The sequence below is a fragment of the Balaenoptera borealis genome (genome assembly GCF_965194805.1).
Source record: "Balaenoptera borealis genome assembly, chromosome: 1".
NCBI classification, from domain to species: Eukaryota; Metazoa; Chordata; class Mammalia; order Artiodactyla; family Balaenopteridae; genus Balaenoptera; species Balaenoptera borealis.
Window position 1 is genome coordinate 51,590,246 of NC_138860.1, and position 21,669 is coordinate 51,611,914.

The 21,669-nt window shown below is 40.7% G+C and overlaps 1 protein-coding gene and 1 long non-coding RNA gene across 10 annotated transcripts in view; one reads left to right on the plus strand and one right to left on the minus strand.

The window, feature by feature from the left end:
• ABL2 (ABL proto-oncogene 2, non-receptor tyrosine kinase) overlaps window positions 1–20,710 on the plus strand; it is a 117,441-nt gene extending 96,731 nt beyond the window's left edge. For 6 of the 9 annotated variants that reach the window (XM_082378387.1, XM_082378388.1, XM_082378389.1 and 3 more), the window contains 8 exons: window positions 1,897–2,169; window positions 3,263–3,347; window positions 4,396–4,573; window positions 5,190–5,374; window positions 6,379–6,531; window positions 7,417–7,506; window positions 10,257–10,430; window positions 10,975–20,710. In XM_082378387.1, the coding sequence (XP_082234513.1) occupies window positions 1,897–2,169; window positions 3,263–3,347; window positions 4,396–4,573; window positions 5,190–5,374; window positions 6,379–6,531; window positions 7,417–7,506; window positions 10,257–10,430; window positions 10,975–12,674 (2,838 nt within the window). In that variant the 3' untranslated portion in view covers window positions 12,675–20,710. The remainder of the gene's footprint in view (window positions 1–1,896; window positions 2,170–3,262; window positions 3,348–4,395; window positions 4,574–5,189; window positions 5,375–6,378; window positions 6,532–7,416; window positions 7,507–10,256; window positions 10,431–10,974) is intronic. The other 3 variants (XM_082378392.1, XM_082378393.1, XM_082378395.1) reach the window with 1 other exon arrangement.
• LOC309636254 lies at window positions 7,514–13,040 on the minus strand. The gene is made up of 3 exons (XR_014249325.1): window positions 12,977–13,040; window positions 10,141–10,185; window positions 7,514–9,203 (listed from the first exon to the last, which is right to left on the minus strand). It is a non-coding gene; the product is annotated as an uncharacterized lncRNA (long non-coding RNA).
• Window positions 20,711–21,669: the final 959 nt, after the last annotated feature.

Here is a 21,669-nt window from a genome sequence, read left to right on the forward strand (position 1 = left end):
ACTTTTGTAAATAAAATTTTATTGGAATACAGATACACCCATTTGTTTATGTATTGTCTACGGCTGCTTTCTCAATATTATGGCAGATTTGAGTAATGACAGAGACGCTATGGCCACAAGCCTAAAATATCTACTATCTGGTCCTCTAGAAAAGTTTGCTGACCCCTGTCATAGATGACTCTCATACACATAAAGCTGAGCGGAAGGGGTTAGTGATTGCCAGGGGATGGGGATGAGGGGAGTGGGAATGACTGTAATGGGTATGGGGTTTTTCTGTAGGGTGATGAAAATGTTCGGGAATTAGATGGTGGTAGTGGTTGGACAACCAGTGAATATATTGAAAACCACTGTATTGTACACTTGAAATCATGAATTTTATGGTGTGATATATGAATTATATCACAAAAAAAAAGTTGAGTGAAAGAAAGCAGGCACAAAACAGTACTTATTGTGTGATTCCATTTGTATAGGTATAGTTCACAAGCAGGGAAAGCTAATCTAAGGTGTTAGAAGTCAGCAGAGTGGTTACCTTTGCAGGGGTAAATAGCTGGGAGGGCACGAGGGAGGCTTCTAGGTGCTGGTAATATTGTAATTCTCCATGTGGGAGATGTTTACATGGGTGAGTTCACTTTATAGAAATCATCAATTCTCCATTTATTAATTGTATACTCTTCTGTATACACTAGAAATTTCTTTTTTAAAAAATAAGCAAGCTCCCTTGGGAGATAAGGCCCAAAGACTGCTATCTTACTTTATACTTCTTACTGCTTATCACAAATTAACTACAATTTTGTTAACAACTCTCTGAAATAAAATTGTGGCTTTTTGTAAAATGGCCTAGACACTCAAAAGCACATCTTAATGAAATAAAAATTATAAGATATTTGAGTACTCTCTCCCTACCAAAAAAACTGAAGTCAGTGTTTTTCAAATTATGTTCTGTGCAAGATTCTGAGGTGGTATTTCATAAACTTTTACAGGAAGCCAATCCCCTCTTACCTACTTTAATCAGCGTTTCTCTTCCTTTATCTTATATATTTGGGTTCCGTAGTCTTTTTGCATAAAAATATTTGAAGACCAGTGGTCTTGATGATCCAGAGAGAGATTTTGGAAGCTTATCCCCCTCAAGACTAGAGCTACTTTAGGAACCATAGGAAGAGTGGTTTAAATGAGATTAAACTGAAGTTCTGTTTCCCCCTGCCATCATGGTTTAATTCTTCCATTTACCTCAATAAGATAATTCCTTATTTTCATATTTTTTAATCAATATTTTTTAAACTGAAGTATAATTGGTATACAATGTTGTGTTAATTTCTGCTGTACAGCAAAGTGATTCAGTTATACATATATCGACATTCTGTTTTTATATTCTTTTCCATTATGTTTTATCATAAGATATTGAATATAGTTCTCTGTGCTATACAATAGGACCTTGTTGTTTATCCATTCTATATATAAATCTTACATCTGCTAACCTCAACCTCCCACTCCATCCCTCCCCCAACCCCCTCCACTTGGCAACCACCAGTCTGTTCTCTATGTCCATGATTCTGTTTCTGTTTCAGAGATAAGTTCATTTATGTCATATTTTAGATTCCACATATAAGTGATATCATATGGTATTTGTCTTTCTCTTTCTGACTTCATTTAGTATGATAATCTCTAGTCACATCCATGTTGCTGGAAATGGCATTATTTCGTTCTTTTTTATGGCCAAATAGTATTCCATTGTATATAGGTACCACATTTTCTTTATCCATTCATCTGTCAATGGACATTTAGGTTGTTTCCATGTCTTGGCTATTGTGAATAGTGCTGCTTATTTTCATATCTTAAGACTAGTGAGATAATGACCTCTTTTAGGTTGGTTTAGCTTTTCTCCACTCTCCTCACCAGGTGTATGTAACTGCTGAGAGCCGCTTTAGCACCTTGGCCGAGCTTGTTCACCATCACTCCACGGTGGCTGATGGACTGGTAACAACACTACACTACCCAGCACCCAAGTGTAATAAGCCTACAGTCTACGGTGTGTCCCCTATCCATGACAAATGGGAAATGGAACGAACAGATATTACCATGAAGCACAAACTTGGGGGTGGTCAGTATGGAGAGGTTTACGTTGGCGTCTGGAAGAAATATAGCCTTACGGTTGCTGTGAAAACATTGAAGGTGGGTTGCTGAGAATTACAGTTTTCAGGCATCTTTTTCTTTTGTGCTGAATCACTTGGAAATATCAGCTTGCCCTTCTTTAACTTTGGAATGCTTTCCACCCACTGGTGCCAAGCACATCAGCAAATTGTGATGATTAACCCTGGTGCCGTTGCTGACAATGCAGGGGCAGATTATTCACTGAGATGCAGTGAAATCCACATGGGGGGAAGGTTTGTCTCTGGAGGCTGTTGATATAGATCTTGGTGGGAGGTTAGAAGCAAATTATTACTTGTAAAAGCAAAGCAAGCTGCTTTCCTTCCTCAGAACAAGCCCTGCTGGACAGAATTCTTCATGCATTGTTGGAGAATCATGGGCACTCTCTTTTCTTGTTCTGTCCTTTATCTCCCTGCTGCTTGCTCTTCCCATCTCCATGAGATTAGATCACTTTTTCTTGATCTTCATATTCACAGAAATCTTTTTCCTGATGCCACCCTCTTTCTCCTTTAAGCATCCTGGTATCGAATTACAAGTTTTGTCACTCATTCCATTCTCTGAAGATTTTCTCATATGCCTCAGTAGCTCTGGCATGTCACTCAAAAGGACTGCTCTTCACCTATGAGTAGTAGTCAGTTCTTTTGCAAGCACTTATTAAGTGCTTGTTCTGAGTGTGAAACAATATGTACAGCCTTGCAGATATGCATTGCTCCTTAAGGAATTTGTCAGGAAGACAAATGTGTAAACAGCTAACTGTTCTGTCTCCTCTTTCAGAGGCTTGAGGTATCTAGGGAAGTAAACTAGCAGAGAACTGAGTTATCTATCCAAGTCTTTTGTGTTTCAGTTGTGATAGGACATGATTGCTGAATTTTACTCACCCTACTAAATTTTACTCCAGTTTCAAATATTGAATAAATTCAGGGAGACATTTTTCTTTCTCAATTGGACTTGTATAGAGCATATTATTTTGTGATAAAATTTCTTGAAGTAAGTGCTAAAATATTCAAAAGATACCACCTTTTAAAGCTGAAGTTTTAGGATTGTGAGTTGACTCAAATGATTAAGATGGGGGCGTGTCCCTTTCCTCTTTTTCTTTCTTTTCTTCCCCCCTTTCCAGGAAGATACTATGGAGGTGGAGGAATTCCTAAAAGAAGCTGCAGTGATGAAGGAAATCAAGCATCCTAATCTGGTACAGCTATTAGGTGAGGACGCTTGCCTGAACCATAGGTTTCTTCAAAGATACTTGTCCCCCAGTCCCCTGTTATCTCTAAATCCTCCTTTTGAATCACCATGGTGGAAGCTCCTAGTACAAATCTATTTCAATAAATGGTTGTTGTTTTAATCAGCAGTCTCTGTGTTTAAAAATTACCCAACAAACAGTGACCTGGTTTGATTGCAATGTATAAAACCGCCCAGCTTACGGTTATTGCCCCAGACCAAAGTTCAGAATCATTCAAAATGATAGTAAACCAAAAACTGTCCCAAATTTTTTTGCAAAGTAAAGAAGCATTAAGCAAAGGACTATGATTAAAGTCCTTCTTTTATCATAGTCATAAAGAGGCATTAAGCAAAGGAGTAAGATTAAAAATTGTGACCACCCATCAGTTTACCTTTATAAGCAGAAAGTGCTGTGCTGTGATAGATAGGCTTCTCACCTCTTCAGATCACAGAGAAACCTTTGACTGAAACCATTGCCTTTTAAAAAATAGGGCCAGTTTCTTCGTGTGTTCATTGCACCAAACTATCCCAAAGGAATTAGTTTCTTTTGGTTTTTTACAAGGAGTCTGCCATATATTAGTGAAATCCTTAACTATGGAAACAGTTATAATCTTTTTAAAAAACATTATTACAGTCTGGGCTCACATAGCCTTCAACAAATGCACAATTGCTGTTACTTTTAGATAAACATTGTTAGCATGCAGTTGAGGATGGGAATTGTGGGCACGTACAGAACTCTAGAAGTATCGGTAGTCCTGACCCCTTATGGAATTAATACAAGTAACTCTGCTTTTGCTCAAACAGGCACATACTCAAAATGCATGTGAATTTCCAGAGTGTGATATCAATGGAAGTAAAGACTTCCTATCAGCCAGCTTCTTAACTTTGCTGCATTATTTTCAGAGAATGACATGGCAAGAAAGGAAAAGATTACTGCTGAACTAGACTTTAAAAATTGTCCATTATTCTTGCCAAAGTGGTTTGGAGTGTTTGAATATATACTAATAAAGCAAGCTCTATTTGAACTATCAGGTGTATGTACTTTGGAGCCACCATTTTACATTGTGACTGAATACATGCCTTATGGGAACTTGCTTGATTATCTCCGAGAATGCAACCGAGAAGAGGTGACTGCAGTTGTACTGCTTTACATGGCCACTCAGATCTCTTCTGCAATGGAGTATTTAGAGAAGAAGAATTTCATCCATAGGTGTGTAAAACCTGATTATCGCCTATGATTAACCATGAAGCTGCCTTGCCTGACATGCAAATAAAGGAAAGAATATGAGAACCTTCCCAGAAATTTTCAGATAACTCAGGAAAATAATTTTCTCTTTCACAGGGACCATTGTAATGTCATTTCCTATAAACCTACTGTGTATTCTGATTCAAGTATTAATGCAGGGCTTTTGCTGTTCTCAGAACAGAAAGCTGTTTATTTTGCCCAAGACTATATCCAAGATCTTTTTGCTCCATCTAGCGGCTTAAGTTTAAAAATAGCTTTTTGTCTTAGTAAAGAACTTGAAACCTTGTAGAAGAGCATCTGTTACTCACCTCTGAAACCTATCCCACTGTACTTACAAATAGGAACCCGTTTTCTGAAGCCTGCTTTATTGTGGCATCACATAACCGCCTCTTGATGAGTACTCTACAAGTGATGTATAATTAGTGGCTTTCTACCATGTCAGCGATTTTCATAAAATACCATATCTGTCAACAGTTACTTATCAACTCTGCTTGTAGCACAAAGAACCGATAATAGAGCATTCATGACCATTTTCCAGAACCATCTGATTGGAATCACATTTGGCTTCTCTTTCCCACAGAGATCTTGCAGCTCGTAACTGCTTGGTGGGAGAAAACCATGTGGTAAAAGTGGCTGACTTTGGCTTAAGTAGATTGATGACTGGAGACACCTATACTGCTCATGCTGGAGCCAAATTTCCTATTAAATGGACAGCACCAGAGAGTCTTGCCTACAATACCTTCTCAATTAAATCTGACGTCTGGGGTAAGGTTGGAAGGGACGTTTTTCTGTGTTTTGTCATTTTCTTTTTAAGTAAATGCTTAATTCTTTAGAGGTTCTCTTTTATATGATCCGTATCCTTTGCCTTTACACCCGTCCTTTTTCAGTCATTCAGCAGGCATTTATTAAATATTTACTATCTGCCAGGCATTACTATCTGCGAGGCACTTACCGTAGAAAGAAGTTGTAAAGAAAAAAGTAAAAAACGTCCCTGCCTTCACAGCACTCACAGTCTAGGTATTATATTGCACTGAAGTTCTAATGATCCTCTCTGTGAAGCTCCCTGTTTTCCACATTAGGCTTTATTGCTTGTTTCTAGAGCACTGTGACACAGAGTAGCAACCTCTTTTCAAGGAAGGCATGATGAAGTTTCATCTAGAATTTGTCCTTGTAACTGATCTTGTTTCTACTGCCCTGAAAAGAAATATGATTTAGTAGAGACTCAGGGGACAGAACAAGTCTAGAAGTTTGGATTGTAGGCCAGTAGAAATAGTTGAGGATTCTAGGTCATATTTTACCAGAAATCTCAAACTCAGGAATAACCTCTGAGAAAATCAAGCAAACTCTTTTTTCACATGCGAATTTTATCTGATTTTAAATGAGTCTATTTTTATATTATTCCTCTAGTATTAGCTGACTTAAAAATTGTGAAATTCATTAAATAGATCATAAATTGCTCTTAGACTAGTTTGCTTATGCCCCAGACTTCTTGTATGGTCATAGTTTATTTTCCCTCATTGAAGTAAAGGAAATCCAAATAAAAATTGGGAAATTTAAAGAAAACTGTCTTTAAAGTGAAGTGTTCCTTCAGTGAAGTGTTCCTGTGGAAGATATCTTCGAAGAACAAGTCATGTTGTAAGAATTATAAGAGTATACTAATGTTGTAATAGTGTGAATGTTACCCACAATTTGAAAGAGAAGTTACCTAATGGTATAAAATAAAAAATCAGAAGAAATATAAAGCTCTTTTTTGTTCATCCCTTTTGCAGCTTTTGGGGTGCTCCTGTGGGAAATTGCTACATATGGAATGTCACCATATCCAGGTATTGACCTGTCTCAGGTCTATGATCTACTGGAAAAAGGGTATCGAATGGAACAGCCTGAAGGATGTCCCCCTAAGGTGTATGAACTTATGAGAGCATGTGAGTATTTTTGCATATTTTAATTTTGAAGGTTAAAGTGAGCAATTCAGGATGATTAACAAAATTGAAAACATTTTTCCTCTCAATGTTGTAAGATTGTGTCCAGCCTCATGACATAGAGTTGGTCATTGATCAGCCAATTGGGATATCGTATGCTCTACCAGTGAGTCTTATTGGAATCCGAAGAGCCATTGTCTGTGGCCCAAATATTCACCCAATTTTCCACACACATTTGCATATATAATAGGATAATAAGAAATTGGGTTTGGAGATTAGGTAGGGGAGGGCTGCTTTCAGCTACACAAAATGATTGTTAAAGACTATGGAGAATGCATGAAATTGACTTCTGTGATGAATAAACAAAATCATCTGACTTCTTAAAGATGAGAAAGTAGGAAGGTGAGTAGTGAATTAAACTGCAGTGTGTTTGAATATGTCTTGTTATTTTCCCATTGAGCATTGGTGTTGCCTACTGCCCTGTCTTTGTCAAATGTGAATTCCAAGCTCCGCCTTTCTGATATACTGTTATGTTTCCAAATGTGTACAACTGATTATTTATAAGAGTGAGTTTAAAGACAGGCTTTACTACTTTTCATTTTTCCAGTGGAAGAAAACTTGTCATTTTCTAAACCATCTCCCCACCCTTCTGCATCCCTATAGTAGAGGGAATAGGAGCTGAGGCTACATAGAAGGACTGGCCCTAGGAAGTGGGTTCATCACACCTCTGAGTCTGGAACTGAGAAACGGCTGCCTCACTATCATTGCGAACTTGCTGTAACTCTGCTTTAACAAGCATGTGTCCTAATGCATGGAACTCACCATCAGGGTGCCCCTGGATATTTAATTCCTGCAAGAAGCTTTTAATACTGTTCTTTTGTTACATAGGCTGGAAGTGGAGCCCTGCTGACCGGCCCTCTTTTGCTGAAACACATCAAGCTTTTGAAACCATGTTCCATGACTCCAGCATTTCTGAAGGTGAGAATCTGGTGATTTACTATCGGTGGTGGCTAGTTCTAAGTGCTGGGGATGCTATCATTTCAAAAATGATAGATTCTTATAATTTGGGACTCCATTTCAAGATATTGAATTAATTCTTGGCCTTTATTATTCTTGTTTTGCTTTTTTTTTCTATTTTAAGGTATATCTTTGTGTCTCTAGCTCATATTAATTAGAAATTAGTTCAGTCTTTTCAGGAAGAGAATAAGTTTAAGTTCAGTGGTTAAGCATTAACACGATGCAGGAAAGAGAAGAGGAAAAAATGAGAATGAAAAATATTTCAACTCTCTAAACCACACCTATAAAGGCAGAACCAAGTCATAAAAGCAATATCCAGAAATTCCATTTCTGGAAATAGATCTTAAGGAAATAATTAAGAGTATGAACAAAGATTTAGCTGTAAGGATGTTACATCAGAGTGTAGTTTATAATATTGAAAAATTAAGAACAATTTAAATATTTAGTGTGCTAATTATTATGTCCATGTAATTGAGTAGTTAAAATGATATTCTTAAATATATTGACATAGAAAGTTTAGAATGAGAATGTTAAGCTATGAATAGTGAGAATCTTTTTCTTATCTAACAAACAAACAAGTATATGGACACATACAGGAAGTTTTCTACTTCTGTGTTTAATGTCTCTTTAAAATTATCTGCAAAAGTGAAACAATAAACTTACTTGTTATAAAGAGAGGGAGACTATTCTTAGAGAGCTAAAAACAAACAATTCTTAGTTATACTTGCCTGTTAGACATTTTGGTGTAGTTCCAGAATTGTATACATATTTTTAAAATTTTTCTTTTCCTGCATAATTGAACAGAGAACGTAACTGTTTAAGTTCAAGTTAAGAATGTTAGAAGAGGAAATCAGCTAAGTTGATTTTTGTCTGCTTCCCTTAGTGATTTATCATGTCTAGGTAAGAAGAAAGGAAGAAGTACAACACCAAAGTTTAATGAAAAGTATTTCCATCCTCGTCCTTTGATGTATGGAACTTCTGCAGCTTGGGGAGGGCACAGCTCGCCCTTTGGGCCAGATTGAGCAGCTGCCTATCACAGCACTCTTCTTTCCTCTGTCGCTTTATATCCTATGCAGTCAAAGTGGTAGAAATCATAAATATTGGTCAAAGAATTGGTTGCTTCTGTGTAAACATTTAACTTCTGTTGAATCCTTAGCTAAATATTTCTGCTTCTCTTGAAAATGTTATAGCCTTTTAGAAAAGCAACCATATCAATTTTCAAAGCTAATTTCAATTAAAAATTGCTAAGCAAAAAATTTAACATTATTTAACCCACATTTTATTAAGTATTTAATCTGTCGTAAGCACTATACTGGGTCTGAAAACATAGAGATAAGACACAGTTCTTACCTTAAAAGGATGTATATTAGTTGTAAGTGAAAGAAACTTAGCTCAAACTTTTCTTAAGCAACAAGAGGAGGATTTATTGCCTCATAACCAAACCATGGAAAAGCAGGGATGGCGCTAACCTCAGGGTCACTTGAAGCCGTGGACTCAAATAGCTTCAGGTCTCCTTCCCTCTTCTCTTTCCTTCCTTCCCACACCTTCTCCCACGCAGTACCTCTTTACGTTTGTTTCTACGTTAATCTCATCCTCCAAATCCTCCAGGTGGCACAGAACACAGTTGTCAGCATCCTCATGTCTGTCTCGCAGCTGCTCTGTAGGAAAGGAATCTCATTGGCACGGCTTGGGTTATGTGCCATGTACCCACGCTTGTGGGGGGTCAGTTTTGAAAAATAATTACCAAAAAAAGGTGTAAATTAATTACAAAAATTCACAATTTAATTGATCCATACTTCATTTTTGTTCAGGAATGAATAGCAAAGTATGTCTGCCTTATTAGTAAAAGCCACAAAACCCATGACCGCTTTCAATCAGCTGAGGCTTACTAATGGGGTGAACACATTTTCAGGAGCCTCATTTGCTTCACTGGCATGAAATGGAATGGATTGTATCTACCTTCCTTTTTATGCAAGGTGCAACCTGAAAATAAAAATATGTGCAAACATCTGTTTGCTTTGTTCAACCTCTGAACAAGCGCTTAGTAAACATGGATATCCAAATGACCAATGAGCACACAAAATCACCCATCATCAGAGAAGTACAAAATAAAACAGTGAGATGGCCACTACACATCTATCCCAGAATGGCTAAAATTAAAATCAAACAAAAAAAAACTAACATCAAACTTTGGCAAGCATGCATGGTAACCAGAACTTTCATACAAGTTAGTGGGGATGTAGATTGGTCCAGCCAGTTTGGGGAGGTTTGGCAAGACCCAACAAAGCTGAATTTATGTGCTCCCTGTGACCTACCTGCTCCTGTACCCAGCAGACGTGCATACCACTGTGAAGCCAAGGACACATAGTACAATAGGATGTCCCTAGCAGTATATTCATAATAGCCAAAAACTAGAAACAACTTAAACATTTATCAAGAAGAGAATGGATGAATTTTGGTGTATTCATGCATTTGAACAGTACACAGCAACAAGAAAAACCCCTGCCTCATGCAGTAACAGGGATGAATCTACAGATAGAATGCTGAGCAAAAGAAGCCAGACACAAAGAGTACATAGTCTGTGATTCCACTTACATATTTTATACTCCATTCTTCAGTTCTTCTCAGTTGTATGCCTTTCTGAAAAGAGAAACTCCCATTTTTTGGTCATGAAATTGTTCTTTTTATCATTCCCCTTGCCTTCCTCACAGAGGTAGCCGAGGAGCTTGGGAGAGCTGCCTCCTCCTCATCTGTTGTTCCATATCTGCCCCGATTACCTATACTTCCTTCTAAGACCCGGACGCTGAAGAAGCAGGGGGAGAACAAGGAGAATATTGAAGGGCCACAAGATGCCACAGAAAATTCTGCTTCCAGTTCAGCACCAGGTATGAATGAGTCCCTAGGCAGGTAGAGTCAAACTGCCTTGTTTAAAGAGCCGTGGGGTATGATGCTTTTATTTCCACTTTCCTGCCCATCTTCCCTGAGGAAAGTGTGGCTGGCATCTGTTTCATTTGCCACTCTAGCCCTGGGCTCTGCATTGCCAGTGTGAGTAGTCCTGGTCTGTCCGTCCAGCATACAGCTCTGCCTCCCACTCCATCTCCTAAACTCCTGATCCCCAAATAGTTACTGTCTTTACAGTTCTGGCAAAAAGTTCTTCATTGAGTCTGATAGATGAAGCCAGGTTGTGCTGTAGTTTCTAGAGAAAAGGTGAATGCCGAGGTAAAAACCAGCTGATTGTTTCTTTCCATTTATATCCCATATTGCATTTGGAACAATAGCGTGAAATGATAATGTATTTATTAGTTTCCTCTGAGTCCTGCTAACGCTTGACATTTAATAGATGCCAACAGCACTCTTACAGTTCAGCCTTAGTAACTCAAATGAGTCACTTCTTATTTTTCACATTACTGATTGGCCGTTTTTTATCAGGGTTCATTAGAAGTGCACAGGCCCCCAGTGGGTCCCCAGCACTGCCTCGAAAGCAAAGAGACAAGTCCCCCAGCAGCCTCTTGGAAGATGCCAAAGAGACATGCTTCACCAGAGATAGGAAGGGAGGCTTCTTCAGTTCCTTCATGAAAAAGAGAAATGCTCCCACACCCCCCAAACGCAGCAGCTCCTTCCGAGAAATGGAGAATCAGCCCCACAAGAAATATGAACTCACGGGTAACTTCTCATCTATTGCTTCTCTACAGCATGCTGATGGGTTCTCTTTCACTGCTGCCCAGCAAGAGGCGAATCTGGTGCCACCCAAGTGCTATGGGGGTAGCTTTGCACAGAGGAACCTCTGTAATGACGACAGTGGCGGGGGTGGGGGCAGTGGCGCTGCTGGGGGTGGGTGGTCTGGCATCACAGGCTTCTTCACACCACGCTTAATCAAAAAGACGCTGGGCTTACGAGCAGGTAAACCCACAGCCAGTGATGACACTTCCAAGCCTTTTCCAAGGTCAAACTCTACATCTTCCATGTCCTCAGGGCTTCCAGAGCAGGATAGGATGGCAATGACCCTTCCCAGGAACTGCCAGAGGTCCAAACTCCAGCTGGAAAGGACAGTGTCCACCTCTTCTCAGCCAGAAGAGAATGTGGATAGGGCCAATGACATGCTTCCCAAAAAATCAGAGGAAGGTGCCGCTCCGACCAGGGAGAGACCAAAAGCCAAACTTTTGCCCAGAGGAGCCACCGCTCTTCCTCTCAGAACCCCCTCTGGGGATCCAGCCATTACAGAGAAGGACTCTCCAGGACTGGGGGTGGCTGGAGTGGCAGCTGCCCCCAAGAGCAGAGAGAGGAATGGTGGGGCACGACTTGGCATGGCTGGAGTCCCAGAGGATGGCGAGCAGACAGGCTGGGCTGCCCCAGCCAAGGCTGCGGCGGTCCTCCCAACCACTCACAACCACAAAGTGCCAGTCCTTATCTCACCCACTCTGAAGCACACTCCAGCTGACGTGCAGCTCATTGGCACAGACTCTCAGGGGAATAAGTTCAAGCTCTTATCTGAGCATCAGGTCACTTCCTCCGGAGACAAGGACCGACCCCGCCGGGTAAAACCAAAGTGTGCCCCACCCCCGCCGCCAGGGGTGAGACTACTGCAGCATCCGGCCGTGTGCTCAGACTCCATGGAAGAGCCCACGTCAGAGACACAGGAGGGAGGGAAGAAGGCGGCTCCAGGGGCAGTGCCCATCAGTGGGAAAGCTGGGAGGCCTGTAATGCCCCCACCTCAAGTGCCTCTGCCCACATCTTCCATCTCGCCAGCGAAAATGGCCAATGGCACAGCAGGCACTAAAGTGGCTCTGAGAAAAACCAGACAGGTGGCTGAGAAAATCTCAGCTGACAAAATCAGTAAGGAGGCCCTGCTGGAATGTGCTGACCTACTGTCCAGTGCAATCACGGAACCTGTGCCCAACAGCCAGCTGGTGGACACTGGACACCAGCTGCTCGACTACTGCTCAGGCTATGTGGACTGCATCCCCCAAACTCGCAACAAATTTGCCTTCCGCGAGGCTGTGAGCAAACTGGAACTCAGCCTGCAGGAGCTGCAGGTGTCTTCGGCAGCTGCTGGTGTGCCCGGGGCAAACCCTGTCCTTAACAACTTACTGTCATGTGTACAGGAAATCAGTGATGTGGTGCAGAGGTAGCCACCGTTAGCCGGGTGGAAAGATGCACACATTTCTGAGGGGAGAGGAAAAGGGACTTGTTTTCCTGTGTTCTCGTTTCAAAAAATGGAAGACTGATACTTGAGTGTGTTTCTGTGAAGTACCTCAGATCTCTGAGTTCTCACGTTTACAGGTTCATCTCAAAAATAACAAAAAGCAAAACCCATAGGAGAGGGAAAATAGATGGGGGCAGGGCAGTTGTGGACCGGATTGGAAGCTGCGCTGGAACATCAGGGAACATGCATATGTCGTGCCATGAAGAACCAAATCCAGCCTGTTCTTACCTGGAGTGATGTGAGCTGGTTAGGGCTGCTCCAGCAGGACCGCAGGGACTGTGCCCAGACAGCGCGTTGGCTGTGGCGCTCATTCTGCACCACACGGAAGGGAATTGACTTGGGGCCCCAGTAGGTACTAATGGTGATTGTGCTCTAACTCGTCTAACTTACTGGGTGGGACAGAAGAAAGCTGGGAATGTGCCAAGAGAAGTTTTGTTCAAGGCTGTTGGAAGCTGCTGTTAGCCTCGCTTCCACAGGTCACTGCTGCAGTAAGAACTGCAGATCAGATGGCTAGATGCAAAACTGGGAAATGTGGCCCTGTCAGTATGCTCCTGTCCTGTTTGCCATTGGTGTATTAATTGGTACAGGAGATAAAGAATGCTAGGAAGTATATTTAGGGAGATTGAAACCTTCTCCTAAAATCTTATATTACTTAGCAGAAGCCACTTCTCCCAGGCTAGTATATTGTTTCCTAATGGGTCAGGATTGGCTTTTTGCTTGTTGGTGCCTATCTTGTAAACCATAGGCATAGGAGTCTCTTTGGTGATTCTTTTCTGCCCCTTGCTGGGCAGGCTGTCTTCCTTTATTCCTGGCAGCATTCAGGGCATTAACCAACACTGAACATTATTGAAAACAATGGTCATGTACAGGTCTCACAGGGGAATCCTTTTCTGTTACAGTGCCCCTGCATACTGACATACTGGCATAGGACTTGAGCAGCTATATGTTTCTTTATCAACTAAAATGCCAGGGGAAGGGTGTCTTCTTGAAACCCAGTGGTCAGCCCAGAGGTCTGTGACTGAGAGGAGAAGCTGGCTTGGTCCTAATGGCAGTTTCCCCTCCCTCCCTTATCACCTTAGACCCAGTCTAGGTAGAGAATATGGAGAAGCATTGTCTCACTCTGTACGATTTCAAATGAATCACCCTAAATTATTCTCACATGCTTTTCTACTCTCACATACTCCCCCTGCCAATTGTTGTGCTTGTTTGTAAAGATCATATTGGGAATATTCTTTGATATTTATTTTATCATTTCACCTCTATTTTAAGAATGCATAGTTGAAGGAGCAGGTCATTTTCGGGGGACACCAATTAGATCCCAGAAACCTAATGATTCCTTTTCCTACCCTATTCAGTTATTGTTATGGAAGTTAATTAGGATCGCTTCTTAATTTAGAACCAAGTCTAATTGGTTAGATATTATTAATACTCTCGATATCAGGTCTAATTCCAGTGACCACTTCATCCTCTTTTTAAAACTTTATGCCCCCTCCATTCCTGCCTCCAAGGAGAACGCAATATAAAAAAAATACATTTTTTTCCTCCCAAAGGAATATTAACTTAGGAAGACAGGAATTCAACATTGATGAACAGTGAGTTTTCTTCCTGGCTCTGTCATCGATCCATTGTCAGGCCATAGCCCCGTCTCTTCATCTATTAAATGTAATGATACATGTTCTCAAGGGTGTTTTGCAAATAACTGTATAGTTATCCCTTTGAGAGCCTCTCTGGAAAGCTCTTCAGTGCAGTATTGTTATATATGAATACAAGTTTTTCATTCTCTTCTTTGCTCAGTAGCAGATAATGAAATTTAAAACTGCTGAGATTATACTAATTGGGCTAGAATACTAAGGGAGAAAAAGCATTTTGGATAGAGTTTGGCATCTTTGACCAAGGAGGAAATTTAGTTTTCATTAGAAAGAAAGGAACTGATTCTTACCGTGGGTGTTCCAGAGGAGTCCCAGGCCAAGAGAAGGATAAGAAGGGAGGAGACAATGCCGGGCATTCCTTTCAGGGGTGGGGTGACCCCTGTCTGTCTGTTACCTACAGGTGAAGCACAGGCAACTAGTGATCTGGCTAATCTCCTTGTAATGGTTGGAAGAGCTCCCTTTAACTTGGATTTAAAAACCAGCAGTCCTCCTACCTTCTTTGCCACTCTCCTTCATCATATGTTTCCGTAAACTTGAAATCGTTTTAGCAATTAGCCTTTTAAGGGTGGGGCAGGGAAAGCTAAAACTTTGGAATATTGTTATGCTGCTTTTTAAGTTTATCCCTGTCATTGTGGATGCAACTTGAGGGATTCTAATTGTTTTTCAGGGGATTTTTTTTTTTTTTTTTTTTAAAGCAAGGGATCTTTCCTTGAGAGCTCTGAAAATAAGCCTTGGAGGAACACTACTGAGTGTATTTAAGCTTCCTGGTTTTCTCATCGAAGAACAGTCTTTGAGGGTGGGGGCTGGGTCTTTCTCAGGGGCCGCACCTGGCTCTGCCTCGTCCGAAGTAGGTGCTCAGTACGTTTATGAATAGAATGGATTTTTTTCTCATCACTGTCAAGAGTAGCATTGACTGTTGTAGCACACCCAGCCACGTGATGCTTTAACTGTGTAACTTCAGGAGTTGAGGGCTCAGGGTTCAGGTTAAAGAGGCACTGTCAACTTACTATAAAAGTGTAACTTAGGTTTTTTCTATTATCTACTTGAAAAGGACCAGATTTTTTAAATAACCATAGGTAAATTTAAAAGTTTGAATTCAAAACAGAGAAAACTGCTTTTAGAATCTAAAAATGTAGTTTAATTCTATCTAGTTTGAAAACAAAGCAGATAGCAAAAGCCCTTCTACAAGGTGTTGAAAACTTTCTAAAGTGGTTATACGTATGTATACCTTTGGGGTTACCACAGCTTCAATCTTTTCATGCACAGATAATATGATTCCAGTTTAGATTTACAACCTTAAAATGCAGTGTTGAGAATACATCTTGATTGTGCTTTACATGAAGTATTTTCTTAAAAGGCTTTGTGTAAAATTAAAATGTATATATTTTCCTACAGCTCTCCATCATGATTTTCAGAGATATAGCCTTAAAAAAAAATTGGCCCTGAGAAATTTATTCAGTGTTTCTTCAGATGACATTGAGGTTCTTAGAGTGGAGACCCTTTCTCAGCTGAATTATGGGGTTTAAGTTAGAATTTTCTTACAATTCAGTTGCAAGTTAGCTAGTAAAATAGTGCCCAGTTAATGCTGACTTTGCTAAGGCACCACCCATATTTATTTAACAAAATCATGGAGATTTTGAGCTTCAAGGATACAGTTTAGATAGTGATTAAGAGTTCAGACTCTAAAGCCAGTCTAGAAGGCAAGTCACTTAACCTTCCTGGGCCTTAGTTTCCTCATTGGAAAACAGGGATAATAATAGTAACTACCTCAGGGTTGTTGTAAGGATTAAATGAGATAATGTGTGTAGGATAGTTAGCTTGAGTGCCTGGCATGTAATGAGTACTCCATAAATGTTAACTACTACTACTATTATTATTAACGCTTATTCCAGTGAGTCTTAGCCAAGGATGTGCAACAAAATTTCCTGGGGTTTAAAAAAAGAAAAACAACAAAAAACCTGATGTGTCGGCCTCACCCCAGATCAAGAATTCCCTGTGGGGTTGGGTCTCAGCCAGTGTGTTTTCCAAGAATCTCTCCGGGTGTTTCAGACACCCAGCACTGTGTGAACACTAGCAATACCCCAACTCTTTTTTTTTTTTTTTTTTACAGCTTAAGAAATTGGAAGAGAGGATGGTTAAGTTACTGGCCCATATTCTCAGAGCAGTTAATTAGTGGCAGAGCCAAGGCTAGAGTTGGGTCTTATTCACTTTCTCGTTGTGGGGTCTTTCCACCATTCCTGTTGCCTTGTGAGACACTGCCAAAAAAAAAAAAAAGTGGCTCAGGTAGACAATCAGTCTGCACAGTGCTGCACACTTTCTAAAGCACACGTTCCTGGCACTCCCTGACCTTAAGGGACTTGAATGTTGAGTAATGGCAACACTAGCAAAGCAGGCATTCAGTAGAACTCAGTAATTTAAAAAATTATATGGGGTCATTCTTTTGGACAGACCTTAGCGACACAGCAATCTGCACTTTGTAATAAAGAAATAACAACTTAAATTTTAAAAAACCTAGTCCTACATTCCTTTTTCTTAAAAAACAACAACAACAAAACTTTATTGTTCCGTATCATTTTGATAACTATGAGGTAATGTATATGAAAGCACTTTGAGAAAAGTATCAAGTGTAATATAACTATAAAGTTGTATTATTAATGTCTATTGAGAAGTTAAAACAGTTAATTAGATGTTGATTGACTTATAAGCTTTTGCCTGTGGGGGACCTGAAAATGCAGATATATGAACAATCAGCTCTGTAATTTATCACATTTATAAATATGAAACTGCTAAATGAATATGTGCAGGTATAGTAAGTGTTTTGCTAAAATTGTAGCTCAGTGCTGAATAACTTCAGAAAACTAGGGACCAACTTTCTGGTTTTAGTAACATGTACTCACTCCAGAACAAAGAAGCTCTTCTAGGGACCTTGACTCAAGAAGAGTGAGGCCCTCTCATCCTTGAACGTTTGTCCACCACATGCTCAGCCATTTAGTACCCTAAATATGGTGGGAGCAGACGCATTACCTGTTCATGTTGACAGTGTCTTTTTTAACCTATGTCCTGCATAGTTTTGTTGTTTTTTGGGGAGGGTGGGGCAGAGATAGGATGGCTGTAGAACCAGTGCACTTTGGGAATTACTTTTCTAGGATTTCCTACCAGATATAGATGAGCTTGATATTCATCATCCCTGTTTGTTTGTTTTTTTCCCCCCTAAGAGGAGTAGCTGAATATAACTCACCTATTAAATTATTAAATATACTCAAGAGTTAATTGCATTGGTGGCCACACCTGAGGTGTAGCTCTACTGCATTCTGACCTCTCCCACTCCCTTCCATTTTTGCTACCGATGTCATTGTTACTATCAGGCTATGCCTCCACAGGAGTCCATATTGAGCTGACAGGTTTGTCTACATTTTTATTCTTGATGATTTTGGGGTTTCATCATCTTGCTTACATTAACTTGTTCTACCTGGATTTGGGGGCCATCTCTGTGCTCCAAGCATCTGTTATGACCAGTCATCTTTAGGTAAGTTTCTCTGGACATAAGTTTCTTCATATGTATTAATGGACTTAAGCTATCTATATCTCTGTCTTAGCTTCTGTCAAGCCAGTAGCTCAGTTCTTTTGTAAATTCCTGCTTCAGTCTGGGATATGTGGGAGCAGGAGAGAAATAGGGAAAGGCAGCCCTAAGGTTGCCTGTACCTTCCACGTGACAACACAGGGAAATTGCTGTAGGCCTCACTGGTCAGAGAGGAGAGGCCTTGGGCTTGTTCTGAAACTTGTCCCACTCTTAACAGGATAGAGTTCCAGTTTTCCAGCTATCAGACTTTTAAAAATATAATACAAGGCTAGCTTTTTTTGGCAAGCCAACAGTGCCTGGAGTAACAATTACTGTTACCTGCTTTGTTGCAGCTCTGTTACAGCCAGAACTTCACTGCCATCCTCTGCCCTCCTGTATTACTTGGCGGGGGCGGGGGGTGGATTTCAGGGCTGCGGAATGTGCTGCACCCTGCCCCAGAGCATCTACCCAAGTGACTCTCTTAGCTCCAGCCTGTCTTTTGTGAAGTTTACTGCAATGTCCCAAAAGATGAGTTTCTGCTCTGGGGCTGCTGGTTTTCATGCCACCCACCTGAGGTGTATATGTTCTATTGTATCTTGAGATAACAAGTGTGTAAGATGATATTTCCTTCACTTCTGACTCAGTATCCTAGATCCAAAGGACAGGAAATTAGGGAAGATTCCACCCTGTGATAATCAGGGTAAGAAGAGCCAATGTTTCTCTCCGGGTGAGAAGGCCTGGGCAGGTCATCTTGATTCTGGGCTGACTTGGAGTGGTAGAGATCATTCCTAGAGGATTGTGCCTTCAAAGATGGATTTCATGTGTTTTGCAGAGGAAAAGATTGTCAGCTAGGTTGATGTTGCACAATCATCAAACTAAAACTGGTGGAAATGAACTTTTTGGTAGCAGTGGCTCAAAGCCCCCGTCAGTGAGATATTCTCTCCACATGGGGTGCTGATTTGGTAGATTGCTGCACTTTTCTCCATCCCCTTGGTGAGCTGGGGGGAGGACGCTCTAACTGGACCCTTCCCACCCTCCAAGTGCACTATGTACAATTATGAATTTGAAATTGTTTACCTCTCCTAGAAAAATTATATCCTTTACCCTCTCCATTGCTCTGTGACGTGAACACAGTAGCAAGGCCCTGTTACCTCAGCCTGAGGTCACAGATGGCGTGTGAACAGATCTTCAAACCTGCAGACCATCTAAGGGAAGGGATGTCTCCTTGTAAGTTGAAAGGCCAGGCCCCCACACACGTACACACCGACTATGTCTGTTCTTTGAGATTTTTTGTTCATCATTGTACTCGAAGCAGCAAGTTTCTGGATCCTGCATGTCATTCCAAAGTGCTGAGCTATACACTCAGGGCTTGAGGTCTTGGATCATTCTAATTAACTCTTTAGAACACGGTGGAGGTGGACTGACAAATGCCAGCAAGCATTAAGAAAGGAAATACCAAGAGTTTGTATGGTTGGAGCTTGCTTAGATTTGCTTCTGAGCCTCAGGATAGGAGTTTTAAATCATGTAATTAAGCACCATAAACTTTAGTTGCAGAATGGGACTTCTGGTTAGTAAAATTTTCACATATAAAGGCAATTAATCTTCAGCAGTTCTAACACAATAATAACACAGATACGCCAAATAAATTTATTCTTGATTTGGAAGATACTGCAGGATCCTGCAATGCTTTAGGCTCATTGGTGGAGAATCCAAATTCTGTTCTGTACAATTCTGAAGTACCGTACCATGTGTTGTAAGTGGCAAGAATGCCAAGAGGCAGATGTTTCCGGTGGATGAGGGCCAGATAACCAGCCTTGCTCCATTTTGACAAACCAGTTTTCACTGTGGCCGCTCTTCTTGGGACTTCATCATGAGGGAAATTTGCTGAGGTCTTGAGAAATCACCCTGATTAGGCTGATTGTCCTTCAGAGAAATGAGTATTCAGCAGCTAGAAGGAACAGTGAGGTACTCATCTTATAGTTCTTTAGGGTGTATGTTTGAAAACCCTCATATCTCAGCTCTGTGTAGAGGGTACATGCGATTCCACATTACGTACATACACTGTTGTCGTGCTCACTAAGAAAGGAGGGGAGTGAGAGAGGAGTTAATCAGATCTTTCCCTGTGGTGAATGGAAGCTGTGCCCTGGTTAGTGTGTTTGCCATGAACAGGCCGACTGAGCTGTTAATGCATGCTCAGAACCCCCTGTCTCCTGGGTAGACCCCACGCTTTTCCTTCTTTGCAGTCTGATTCTGTCATGACTATCAGTGGAGAAACCCCAGTTTTGTGCTTGCTTGGCAAAAATAAGTTTGAACATTTCAAGGTTGTTGATGGAAGTTTGTCCTTAAAACATATGATTCAGATTCTTTAAAACTTGTTTATACCAAAGGTCACGCTCTGCAGGTGTATGTGAGGTGGGTGCACAGAGGGGGAAGTCTGGGGGGCCTACCCCTGTGTGCATTGCTAAGGGGACACAGTGAGACAATATGGGATTTAATTGAAAACACATCAATCATGGGTCACACTACCAGTGTTGTCAGGTATTTGTTCTTAATTGTTATTGTAATATATTTTCAGGTGTTTTGTTTTTCTAATTTAATACTTTCACCCTGTTGTCTGACTGTGAACTGCTAACAGTGTTAAACTTGATGTAAATAATGAGGCCCTTGAAAGGGGAATGCTGTCTGCCTGTTGTCTCACAAGGCTTGCCAACTTGTGTTTTATTTTAAATAAAGGTTGCAATATTTTATTGGCAATGTGGGCTTGTGATTGGAGTGTTTCTCCTATAATTTTAACTGATGGGTAATCTAAGCATAATTTCTCTCTCTCTCTACGTAAAATAGATATCTTTAAGGTAAAGAAGCTGATTTTAGCAAGCATCCCTCTGGCATATTCTTTAGAATGGTCCTCTTTGGGGGTGGCTACTCACCCTTTGATGGATTACAGTTTTGGAAATGGCCAAAGGCATCATCTGGAGCCCAGCTGACACATAAGGTGGGTGATGTGTGTGTGGGTCTGTCCGTCCATCCAACATGAGGTGACTGTAAAATGAGACTTAATTCTCTCAAAGTTCATTCTGAGGACAGCTCCAAATAAGTTGTAAAAATGTTTTGAGCCAAAGCAGCATTAATGGAGTAAGTGTGGAACCTCACAGGGAACATTCTAGTCTTGTTTGACTTGGTCTTCAATTAAAAAAGAAATGAATGACTCATTGCTTTTAGAAGTAACATTTTAATTCAGGATGAGTAGGATATACTGAAGCGATGCACACATATGGTCCAATTAGAATGCCTGTTGTAGGGGAGCAGAATTTGCCACCCCAAAATATGCCTCTTTGGCATAAGCGTTATTTTAAGCTGGTTATCTTTAAGAAACTGCAGACACAGGCGAAACCTGAGTAAGTTACCCTTTTGTAAGAGAGATTTACAGTTGTGAGGGAAATCTCCATTTGTAAGGGTGTCTCCCTTGCTCTACCAAGAAGAGGAGGATGACCAAATCTCTAGAAACTTATCAGTGGAGAAGGTGAGGACTTAAATTTGCATAACAACCTCACAATTGTTTACTGTGCTTTTCCTGGTAACCATCCATAACTGACCTCCCAGCCCCAATGTCTGCTTTTGTCTTTAGCTGAAAATAGTATTTAAGGTGATAGGTTCTGCCATTTTGGAGTTAGTTTTCCTGGGTCTCTCCCATGTGTACATTTTACTAAACTTTT